At 36.8% G+C, this 12,762-nt stretch overlaps 1 protein-coding gene across 4 annotated transcripts in view; it reads right to left on the bottom strand.

Moving 5' to 3' along the window:
- The window catches only part of UBE4B (ubiquitination factor E4B), a 124,589-nt gene that overhangs the window by 64,641 nt on the left and 47,186 nt on the right, over positions 1-12,762 (bottom strand). For 3 of the 4 annotated variants that reach the window (XM_038537944.1, XM_038537945.1, XM_038537948.1), the window contains exon 3: positions 4,052-4,187. In XM_038537944.1, the coding sequence (XP_038393872.1) occupies positions 4,052-4,187 (136 nt within the window). Of the gene's footprint in view, positions 1-4,051; positions 4,190-12,762 lie in introns of those variants that run through there. The other variant, XM_038537947.1, reaches the window with a different exon arrangement.

Below are 12,762 nucleotides of genomic sequence, written 5' to 3'. Positions count from 1 at the left end.
TGGAACAGTAGAATTTGCCCACAAAATTACATGAGCAAGGTGCTTGCTTTGGAAAATTTTAAAATACCGATTCAATTTATTTCATGGTTTTTGATCATTTAGGTTTTCTCTTTCCTCTTGAGTTAATTTTGGGAGAATTAGGTTTTTCTAGAAATTTGATTTTCATCCAAATTCTAGGCTTATTTGCATGTTGCATATTTATATTTTTGCATGGAACTCTCTTTTTTAATAATAAGCACTACTGAGATCCCCTTTCTATGCAGGCATTGTTCTAGTTGTCTGAGAGGTCAATGAACAAACAAAAGAGACAAAACAATCCTTGTGTCTTGGAGCTTACCTTCTAGTTAGAGGGTAACATATAATAACATAATATTAGACCTCTAACCTCTAGTTAGAGGGTAACATAACAATAACATAATAAATAAGCAAAACATCATATAACTGCTATGGAAAAATTAAGGAAAAAAGATTGTAAATGTAGGCCTTTTCATTTTAAATGGGGTGATCATCACTGAGAAATGCCACATGAATACAAATAGGAGGCAGTTGGCCATGCACATATCCAGGGAAAGAGTCTTTTATTTCCAATACTTATTTACATTCTTTTTCTTTGTTTCATCTATATTTTAGCTTTATATTTTCTTCTAAGGACCACTTTAGCTACAACATGCAGCTCATAACCTGAAATATTTCTTATTGTTCAGTTTTAGATTCTTTCAAATTCCCATTATGATCTCTTTGATCTGATTTTGTAGCATGCTCTGTTTTAAAAATTGCCAAATGTATGAAGGAATTTTTAAAAGTTTTTTTCCTTTTATTAATCATCTAATTTAATGTCCTCATCAGAAAACATGATCTGTATCATGCTGCCTCCTGAAACTCTCTGGTTGTTGAGTATTAGGAAAGAATGTGTATTCTCCAACTGCAGAGTGCAAAGTTCTGTATCTGTCAATTAGATCAATCCTTTAGCTGTGCTGTTTAATTTGTTCATATGCTTACTGATGCTCATTCCTTCCGATTTATTGATGGATGAAAGAGATGGTTAAAATCTCCCATTATGATCATGTGCCACTTTCTCCTCAGTTCTACTGTTACGTGCTTTATTGCTGTTGCTGTCCTATTACCAAGTGCATATACTTTGGAAACTGTTATATCCTACTATTAAACAGTACACAGTACTTATTTCTAATAATATTTTGTGCCTTAAAGTCTAACTTACGAGTATTAATTTACTTCAATTTTCTTTTGTTTAATATTTGTGTGGAATATCTTGTCCCTTTCTTTCACAGTCAATGAAAGATTGAAGATCTATCTAACCTAATGTTTCAGGTGTGCCTTCTGTAAACAAGGATAAAGCTGGGTTCTGTTTTGTTTTTATCCCGATCTAAGCCTTTTCACTGTAATTTACTGTGACTACTGACAAATTTCATTTCTTTCGACCTTCTTATTTTGTGCTCTTTTTTAAAACTCATAAAACACAAGTTTCTTCCCTCCTTTATTTATTTAAGATTTTATTTATTTATTCATGAGAGAGATAGAGAAACAGAAAGGCAGAGACATAGACAGAGGGAGAAGCAGGCTCCATGCAGGGAGCCCAGTGTGGGACTCAATCCCAGGACTCCAGGATCACGCCCTGGACCAAAGGCAGGCACCAAACTGCTGAGCCATCCAGGGATCCCCTCCCCTCTTCCCTCCTTTTAAATTGACTTAAATCCCCCCAACTTCCAACCCTCATTTTGTATTTTCCCTTTACTGGTTTGGAAGGTATACTCTATTCCTGTTCTTTTGGTGGCTACCCTTGAAATTTTATCAAGTATCCTTAATTCAAAATCTAAAGTGGGCCAGGATCTTCACACCTTTCTCAAGTACAGAGACCTTAGAGCTAGCTCTAATCACTCCTGCTTCTGGCTTCCCTGCTATGCTGTCTGGCATGTTACATCTAACTCATTTTTCAACTTCTCTCTCCCAATATTATTTTATATACCATTACTACAGTTTTATACCACCAGTGTTTGTTTTGACTTACCGCATTTATTATTTTCTTCACTCATCCTACCTGCTTGCATCTCAGACATTAGCCCTGAGATCATTGTCCTTTTTCTTCAACTACATTTGTTCAAAGTTGGGGAGTCTTCTGGTGGCAGACTATCAGGTTGTTTTTGTTTGTTGAATCTATAAGTGTCTTTATTTCACTCTTGCTCCTGAAAGACAGGTGCACAGGGTACACAATTCCTAGCGGACAGTTAACTTACTTTCAGCATTTTGAGACTTACTCCTCCGTGTGACTTCCGTCACTCATTCATCTAATTATGGTTCTTTGGTAGATAATTTATTTTCTCTCTCTGGCCGCTTTAAAGATCTTTTGTCTTCAATGTTTGGAAATTTGACTATAAAATGTCCAGATATGAATTTCTCTTGGTTTAATCAGCATGTGAGTTGCTGAGCTTTTTTAAATCAGAGAATTTATATCATTTATCGACTCCAGAAAAATTTTTAGCTATTTATCTTTTTTGATAGTGGCTTCCAAACCAGTAGAGGAAAAAACATGGAATTAAGAAGGGTGCGGTGAATTGCTCTAAGTCTCTTTTCTCTCTTTTTGATATTTCTATTAGGTATATATATCGGCTGTGTGTCCATTATATCTCTAAATATCTTGCATAGTTTTCATCTCTTTTTCTCTTGGTGATACATTCTGGATAATTTCTTCAGCTCTACTATTTAGTGTGTTAATTCTCTAGCTATGTCAAATCAACTGTTTTAACTCTCACATCAAGTTTTCAATTTGAAGTACCTTTTCATTTCTAGAAATTCTGTTTGGTTCTTTTTCAAATGTACTTGGTTGTTTTCATAGTTGCTTTCCCCTTATTTATGTTTTCAATTCCTTTGTAATTTATTTAAACATATGTATTTTGTACTCTGTATCTGGTAATTCCAAAACCCAAAAATCTCTAGATGAATAATTCTGTTGTTCCTGATTCTGTGGTATCTTACTCATAGTGGCTTTTATCTAGTGTGTTCTGTGATTTTTGACCATGAGCTCACACTTCTTGGAAGCTTTTCTAAGGAAATTCTCTGAAGACATGGATGATTTATGTTTAGTTCTACCAGATGCCTTATAGGAGGTATAGGCCTGGCTCCATTGTATATGGTAGTCTTAGTTTGAGGCTTTTCAGACTATATCAGTAGTGTAAATCTAGGTGCTAAACCCATATGAAGTCATCCACTGGCCATGAAATTTCAGAGATGACTTGATTTTTAAAAAATATATCTATTCAGTGCAAAGGTAATAAGAACATGATTGTTTTTTGCTCTGTGGGGTTGATTTTTTTCTACTTGATCTTTTTCCTGAGAATGCAGTCCTTTCTAAATTCTTACCTAATGTGAGGTGATCTCTGATTTGGCCCTCACCCCAACCTCCGCAAGTGCTGAAGCTCTATTCCAGTGCTTCTTAACCTTTTTCATATCATCACAAACATAGAAAATAGTATTTGTCTGGTCCACTGACATAAACCGTGGGAGCTGCTTCAGGACAGAGAAGATGGGTCCTGGGAAGGAAGGGGAGTCCTGGCCTGCTCAAGGAATAAAGGAATCAATACCTCAGCCACTCTATCACCCACTCATGGCACAGACAGACTCTGCTCTAGGACATCCTTACCTTGAGGCTCCTAAGATGTGTGTGTCTTACCTGTCTGTACCCTTCCAAACTTTTAAATTTCACTGATCAGTAAAACTTTGAAGACATTTTTAGGGACTGACATATACTTGCCAACATGGTATGTACAAAATAAAGACATCAGGAAAAAATTTTTAAAAAAATATTTTACCGCTTATACCATTATTTCATAAAAGATATTTCAATACCAAAACCAAAAAAACTTATAAAGAATATTTCAGAATAATACAAAGACTTATAAATCTCATAGATCTCGCACTAGTTTGCTAAGGACTGGCATAAATCTCTGGGCTGGCCCTTGGAATTAGTGGACTGGAATGACTGAATCTTTCCCTTTCCATAAATCCAATAGCTTATTGGAAAACTGGCTTACTTTACCTTTTTTCACAAGAGACCCCATCGATATCCATGCTCTGGGAACGTGAGAGAGACTGAGATTGGGTTTCAAGGCTATTGGAGGGCGAGCTGCTGAGAGAACTGACTCCTTCACTGCTCTGGCTTCGGTGAGCTACTCCTACCCAGAAAAGACATGAAAAATTAAGTTTCCTATGAAGTCACATTAAAGCCATTTGTAATGGCTACAGTATTAACATACACAATCAGCATTTGTACCATCACAACAGTCAGTAAGTGAGGAACTAGGAGATCATGCTAAATGTTTAATATTAAAATCATAGAAACATCAGCAAGAAATCATAGTTTATCCATATATGCCATATGAGGTCAGTGATCCAGCTACATCGGATAGCTAAAACTGACTCTTCATCACTTTTTCTTTCACCAATTCAAATATGGTCCCTGAATATAGATTAGCTTCCATGATTGTCCAGAAAAATCCTTGAAATGTACCAAAAATAAGATAAATTAATAAATGACTACAGAAATATATAGATGGATAGATGTGTGATACAGCAAATATACCAAAATGTTAATGGCAGGATCTAGATGGTGGATATATAGGTGTTCATTGCAAAATTCTTTTAACTTTGCTTTAGCCTTAAGATTTTCACAATAAAATGCTGAAAACATGCAAATAGAGCCATCTAAGTAAGCAATATCCTTAAATACAGATCAATTCACTTATTCATTGAACATCTCATGATGTTCTCTCATGAGAGCCTACAGTATAGTGAAGAACAGCCATGAGAACAGGGCAGATTATTCCTTATCAATGTCTTTAAAACCATGTTTTTCTCATAGAATTAAAAAAAATACTTTACAAATATCTTTCCATGAAAAAAAAAAGTTTTACCCAGCCATCTGCAAGTACTTTAAAAAACGTAATACTTATGTTGTTGTAAAGAATATGTGACCAACATTAAAAACAAAAACAAAAAACACAACAACTTGAATTACCATTTGTAGCTGAAACAAGTACCGAGTGGATAAACTTGAACCCAGCAGTCCAAGAAAGTAAACTTGCCACCCTTTCCAGTCTCTCATTGAAGAATATCAGAAAAACATTCATCCATTCCTGATAGCAGGTTTGAAGTATGCCTGTTTATTAAAGTTTCTGCAGGACTCATGAAAGAAAAGAGAAGCAAAATCCTCACTATTCTACCTAGACTCATGGAGAATTCAGAAAGCATCTAATCTGGCAAGAATTCTGAAATAAGCTTGGAGAAGAGAGTAGAACTTGAAAGTCATGAATTCAAGAATGTAACCCAAAGTAAGTTCTCAATAACTATTTACTGACAGAATAAATAACACAGTTTCAACAAGGTTCTTAAGGAGAATATTATTTTACCTATCACAATGAAAGAAAGGTCTAACTTTTTTTTTTTTAAGACTTTGTTTATTTACAGAGAGAGAGTATAAGCGAGTGCAAGCAGGGGGAGTGGCAGGGGTAGAGAGAAAGAAAATCTCAAGCAGACCCTACACTGAGTACAGAGTTTGATATGGGGCTCAATCTCACAACCCTGAGATCATGGCCTGAGCTGAAATCAAGAGTTGGACTCTTAACCAACTGAGCCACCCAGGCGCCCCTAACAATTGTATTATTTTTAAAGATTTTATTTACTTATTTGAGAGAGAGAGAAAGAGAAAGAAAGCAGGAGCAGGGGGAAGCACAAGGGAAAGGGAGAAGCAGACTCCCCACTGAGCAGAGAGCCTGACGTGGGGCTTGATCCCAGGACCCTGGGATTATGACCTGAACCAAAGGCAGATGCTTGACTGACTGAGCCACCCAGGCACCCTGTTCTTAACAACTTTAAATAAAACTAATTAATAATAAAGTTCAAGGGATGCCTGGGTGGACTCAGCAGTTGAGTATCTGCCTTCAGCTCAGGGGGTGATACCAGACTCTCGGGATGGAGTCCCACATTGGGCTCCTTGCGTGAAGCCTGCTTCTTCCTCTGCCTGTGTTTCTGCCTCTCTCTCTCTGTTATGAATAAATAAAATCTTTAAAAATAATAATAATAAAGTCCAATAATTTTTATGGGTTATCAATTAAGTAGCTTTAAAATTTCTACCTTAAAAAACTAGTTCTAAAATTACTGGTGGTTCAGTCAGTTAAGCATCAGGTCAGGTCATGATCCCAGGGGCCTGGGATCAAGCCCCACATCAAGCTCTCTGCTCAGTGGGGAACCTGCTTCTCCCTCTCCCTCTCTTTCTCAAATAAATAAATAAAATCTTAAAAAAAATAAACTAAATTGTTTTAAAAAACTGTAACATAGCATACTATGCTATACTACATGTACAGTAACCCTACAGTAATGCAATGCCAGAGCATACCAAACAGTACAGAATATTGTTTGCAATATTTTTATAAACATCAAGGGTATCACCTGAATTCTTTTTTTCCCATACCCTCCATATGATCTTCATATCCTGAGACCAGTGGGGCAATCCTCCCCAGAATTTATTATGTATTACAGTGTTCCTCAATCTCTACATACCATCTACAATCTGGAGTGACCCCACTGCTTTCTTAAACTTAAAAAATGGATGGTATCTTTGATTTTATTTCGAATCAACAGAAATTAAATATCGTGGGTAAAACCAAATCAAAGCAACAGTACAAAATATCACTTTGTCCTATGATGCTCCCTCTCTCCCACCCTAACTTGGGAAATTGCTGTCAGGAAGCCAAGTTTCAAGGAATGGAGATTTTTCCCCCTCTTCTTCATCTCCATAAAAGCAGATATTGAAGATTTAAAATAGAGATAACCTCCTCTGATTCTCCTTTACAAGATGAGAAATTATCTGCCTATCAATTTAAAAACAAGTCTCAAAAAGGGAGGGTGCGTGTAACAAGGAATGGAGAAAGCCATGTCTGCTTAATAAAATATGAACTACAAACTTTCAAGATAGCAGCTTTCTAAACCTTTATCACTATTAAGAGCTTGTTAAAGGAAAATTATACATTCTGGGCGGGAAAGCCGTAATTTTAAAGGAGATAAGGAGAATTTTACTTCTCTAAGATTTTCTTCCCAATACTGCAGTTTTCCTCAATGCTATTCCCTTTTAAGTATAAACCAGACCAAATGCCTATGTATGCTGTAGCACTGGATCTAGTCCAGTATTTTATACACACACACACACACACACACACACACACACACACACAGGCTTTTTAAATTCTAGTATAAAAAGAAGCAGAGGGATGCCTGGGTGGCTCAGCGGTTGAGCATCTGCCTTTGGCTCAGGGCGTGATCCCGGAGTTCCGGGATCGAGTCCCACATCGGGCTCCCTGTGAGGAGCCTGCTTCTGTCTCTGCCTATGTATCTGCCTCTCTCTGTGTGTGTCTCTCATGAATAAATAAATAAAAATCTTTAAAAAAATAAAAAATAAATAAAAAGCAGAGAATTGCCAAAAGGGACCTTAAAACCCCAATAAAGCTGTTACGAAGGTGTGTGTGTGTGGTGGGGGATGTCTTTAAAGGTCTTGGCCAATCTTCTTTTACAGATGAGAATACTGAGATCTATGAAGTCTAAAAACTTCTCTTAGCAAGTTAGAAACAGAGGCAAGATTAAAATACATGTGTCTTGACTCCAAAGAAAATGCTATTTCTCCTATCCCAAACTGCTGAACACTTCTTTGATCACAGCTATTTTAAACTAAAGCTATATGTTTCATACATTCTAAAATTATAAAAGCAAAACTTAAAAAGATATTTGTGTTATAAAAAGAATCATTCATTCTACTACTAATCAAACTTCTAGGCTAATTTACATAGATCCTGACAATGAACTAAGCTAAAGGGTTAACATTCATGGAAAACATAAAATACACTCGTAGTTTATTTGGCCAATACCAAACCTCATTCCTCAAAACTACATATGATGAGCATATTCTATTCCATAAAGTCGAATGATACGTTGAGTCAGTAGCTAATTTCCTAGTGAAAACATTTTGTTCTTGTGAATAAACACAAATAAAATGAAATTTCAAACCTATAAAGAAAAATAGTCGTACCTAAAATATTAAGAGAAGAAAATCAGTAATTCAAATTAGAAAAATGCTTTGATCTTTACTTATGAGCTAGAGTATTCTTTTCCTTAATGTCAAAAGGGTGAGTCATGCAAAGAATCATACACCTGGAATCAAAAGACCTTGACTGCTCCTTAGGGAAATGGTAGAGTCTATGGCTGGTGCAGAGAAAAGACAAGATGAGCCTGGAGCATCTTACAGTGCCAAAGAGAGAGTATTCAAAAATATAAAAAGATGAGCATACCAAACAGAAGAGTCAATCCAAAAGAGCTCCCAATGGCCAAAACTAGAACAATTTGTGTAAAAGAACGCTAAATAAATAATATAGCAATTTGAATTATAACTCAAAGTATAAAATAAATATACATGAGTTCATACTGATATAAGTAAGGATTAAATCATTAACTTGGGAGAAGGCACCAATGTCCCTTACAGAAGAATTCCACATAACATATATCTACATGTGGACATTTCCCACTCAAGAAGGTAAAAACCTTAATTCCCACTGCTTAAATGGAGTGGGCTGGACTTAGGAACTCAGAGTCTGGAAAGGGAAAAAAATCATAACTTCACAGTGGAGAGACCTGGAAATAATCAGTTTAATCAGGTGGTGAAAGTGAATACCACCAGGGGTGTGGTATGGACGGTTTGCACCCCAGAGAGGAAGTGATAAGACAGGCACTTCGCATGTGTGATTCTCTTCCCTCAAAATACCAAACAAACCCCATTCTAATCAGGTGAAAAACATCTGGAAAAACCAAATTAAAAGATACTCTACAAAATGCTCTTCAAAATTGTCAAGATAATGAAAAACACAGAGAGACTAAGTAAGAAACTGTCACAGACCAAAGGAGATTCATCTTTAGTTAACAGTAGTACACCAAAGATTTTTATAATTTCAGGTCTCACAATTAGGTCTAGTTCTTCATATATTTTAAACATTAACCATTTATGAGATATGTGACCTGCAAAAATTTTCTCTTATTCTGTAGGTTTACATTTTGTTGATGGCTTCCTTTGCTACACAGAAGCTTTTTACTTTGATGCTGTCCCATTTGTTCATTTTTACTTTTGTTGCCTTTGCTTTTGGAGTTTGATCCAAAAACCATCACCAGGATTGACATCAAGGCACTTACTACCTATGTTTTCTGCTAGGAATTTCATGGTTTCCGGTCTCACATTCTTTATCCATTTTGAGTTAATTTTTATGTATGGTGTAAGATAGTCTAGTTTCATTCTTTTGCATGTGGCTGTCCAGTTTTCCCAACACCATTTGCTGAAGAGACTGTCTTTCCTACATTGTACATTCTTGGATCCGTTGTTCTACATTAGTTTACCATATATGAGTGGGTCTATTTCATAGGGATTGCACTGAATCTATAGATTGCTTTAGCTTAGTATGAACATTTTATTAATATTAATTCTTCCGATCCATGAGCACAGAAAATGTTTTCATTTATTTGCCTCTTCTTTAAATTCTCTCATCAGCATCTTATAGTTTTCAGGGTATAGAAACTCCTGGGCTAAATATATTCCCTGGTATTTTATTCTTTTTGATGCAACTGTAAATGGGATTATTTTATTGCTTTTACCCACAGTTCGTTAAAAGTGTATAGAAACACAAGAGATGTTTTTGTATGATTCTGTATCCTGCAACTTTACCGAATTCATTTATCATTTTTAACAGTGTTTTGGTGGAGTCTTTAGGGTTTTTTACCTATAGTATCTAGATATCTGCAAATCTGCAAATAGTGAGAGACCTATTTCTGCCTTTCCACTTTGGATGTTCCCCTCCGCCTCTTTTTTTGGTCTAATTGTTCTGTTTAGGACTTCCAAAATGATATTGAATTAAAGTGGCAATAATGGATGGGTAACCTTTTGTTCATAATCTTGGAGGAAAAGCTTTTGGCTTTCTACCATGAAGTATAATATTAGCTGTGGACTTATATATGACATTCTCTCTAACCCCACTTTTGTTGAGAGTTTTTGTCATAAACGGATATTGAATGCTTATTCTGCAAGCTCATATGATTTCTATCCTTTATTTTGCAAATGTGTGGCATATCACGCTGACTGGACCCTCCCTAGGTCCCTGAAATAAATTCCACGTGATCACAGTGTGTGTATGATCTTTTAATGTACTGTTGATTTGGGTCAGTTAATATTTTGTCGAGGAGTTTTGCATCTATATTCATCAGGGATATTTGTCTACAATTTTCTTTTCCTGTGGTGTCCTTTTCTAGTTTTTGCACCAGGGTAATGGCTGGCCTCATGAAATGAGTTTGGAAGTGTTCCTTCTTCCTCTTTTTTTGGGGGAAGAGTTTGAGAAGGATTGGTATTAATTCCTAGAGTTCACCAGGGACACTGTCTCGTCCTGGACTTTTGTTTGTTGGGAGGTTTTTTGATTACTGACTCAACCTCCTCACTAGCATCAGTCTATTCAGATTTTCTAATTTTTTCATGATTCAATCAATCTTAGAAAGCTGTATGTCAAAACATTAATTTTACTTAAATGCACTCCCTCAGACTCCAATTGGGAGACTGGAGACAGATGGCAAGAAAAACTGCCAGTATATTCCCAAATCAAAAACAGAGAATGACTTCTTGGACACATGACCTACTATGAGCTCCACAGACAGAAGAGAAATATTAGATAGCTTTATTCGGAGTTTTCAATCTACTTAGGAAAACAAGATAAATGCACACAAAACTAAGAATGGCTTGCATAGCATGATTCCTAAGGATGACCAGTATCTGGAGGGAGTAGTGCCTAGAACAGGAGCAGAGGTTCTCTGAAAACATAAATGAAGGGGAGGCCTGATCAGAGGACCCTGAGAACTCCTGGATGACAGTATAGTTGCAAACATGGAGACAAGGAAGGCTTTTGAGCAGGTGCCATGTCTGATCTCTCACGCAAAGCCATCAATGCCCCAAAGGACAGGAAGTATATTTTATGGAAACCACTCTCACACACTATTGACTTCTGTGCCCTCGCTAGACTTGAAGGCATGATGTAAGCAGTGAAAACAGTAGTGTCATAATGCTCATGTCCCTGTGTGGGCAGAGTGCTAGTGGGCAGTTTGGGTTCAGATGCAGCAGAAATTCAAGGACCAGGTTAACCTAAATAGGGATGAAAGAGAAGAAAGGGATCAATCCCAGGTTAAAACAGGAAGTTAGTTCCCAGAGCTACATACTTCTCACTAATAAGCTGTCAGCACTTTTTCCAAACTCACAAAGTAACATGACCCTAGGAATAATGTTATATAATGCAGCCCATTATAAAAAAATCATAGATAGAACAGCCTCCCCCTTTGGTGGCCAAAATACATGTAAAATATATCCTCCTTGGGTGCACAAAAAGCCACTCCAGTGAGATGAACTATCCGTGCCAATACAGGATACACCTGTTAAAACTAAAGCAAAAGATTCCAACCACCACCAGGAGCCTCCCGAGCCCTGCAGCCTGTGAGGGGTCCCACTGCAGCTCTCTGGCCTCGGGACTTCTGCCTCAGCCTCTGCCACTAACTTGCCTTTTTTTTTTTTTTTAATAAGATTTTATTTATTTATTCATGAGAGACACACAGAGAGAGGCAGAGACACAGGCAGGGGGAGAAGCAGGCTCCATGCAAGGAGCCCAATGTGGGACTCAATCCCTGGACCTGGGATCACGCTCTGAACTGAAGGCAGACACTCAACCGCTGAGCCACCCAGGGGTCCCTCTAACTTGTTTCTGAGTCACCCTTGAGCTCTTTCCTTTGCCCTCCCCCAAGCTATAGACCAAGTGGAAACAAGAACGCTTCCTTCTAAAGAAAAAAAAAAAAAAAAGATTTAAATACCAGATTAGCAACCAAGGATAGGATGAAAGGTTATAATTCTGTCATTGCTAATAGCATTCTTAGCCAAAGACAATTAATTAACTATGAAAGTGCAATTTTGCTGAAATTTCTACAAATGTACTATTTAATAATGATGTTCAGTATCAGATTTGGAGAAGGAAGTTGAAGGGAACTGAGATGACTGCTCCATCCCAGGCCTTGTATCAATCATCACCAACCCATTTCTGCCACAGGACCTTTGCATCTGTTGTTCCTTCTATCAGAAAAGAACGCCCAACAGATAACCACTTGGTGTGCTCCCCAGTTTCATTCAGGCTTCTTCTGAAATGTCATCTTCTTAATGAGGCCTACAGTCAACTCTCTGAAAATAGCAATGCCTTCCTCCCCTGGCAATATAATTCTCTAGTTTCTCCACAATAATTCTCACCACCTGACAGATTTTATGGATTGTTTGCTTTTTTTTAATGGTTTTTAAAAACTGTTTATCTTCTCTCACTGGACTACAAACAATGTGACCAAGAACAGAAACTAACAGACTCATGAGAAGATTTAAATAATTACACATTAAATGAAGGCTGTACGAATTTATAGTGTTCAGTAGATCATTGATAACAACCGATATAAACTAAAATGTAAAACAGATTATAAAACATGTCGAACAAATCTGGTGGGTTTAGAGTAATAACTGCAATGGATATGGAAGGATGTTCTGTTTTCAGAAGTACTAATCCTGTGTTGTTGTTTTTTTAAGACAGAATTTTCAATCAGATAAATACTTGGGTGAAAATCCTCCCAGTTAACTACCATAACTGGGAGTGTGAG

This window comes from Canis lupus, chromosome 5, assembly GCF_011100685.1.
Source record: "Canis lupus familiaris isolate Mischka breed German Shepherd chromosome 5, alternate assembly UU_Cfam_GSD_1.0, whole genome shotgun sequence".
NCBI lineage: Eukaryota > Metazoa > Chordata > Mammalia > Carnivora > Canidae > Canis > Canis lupus.
Note: the sequence above shows the minus strand (reverse complement) of the source record. Positions and strands in the feature narration are given on the sequence as shown.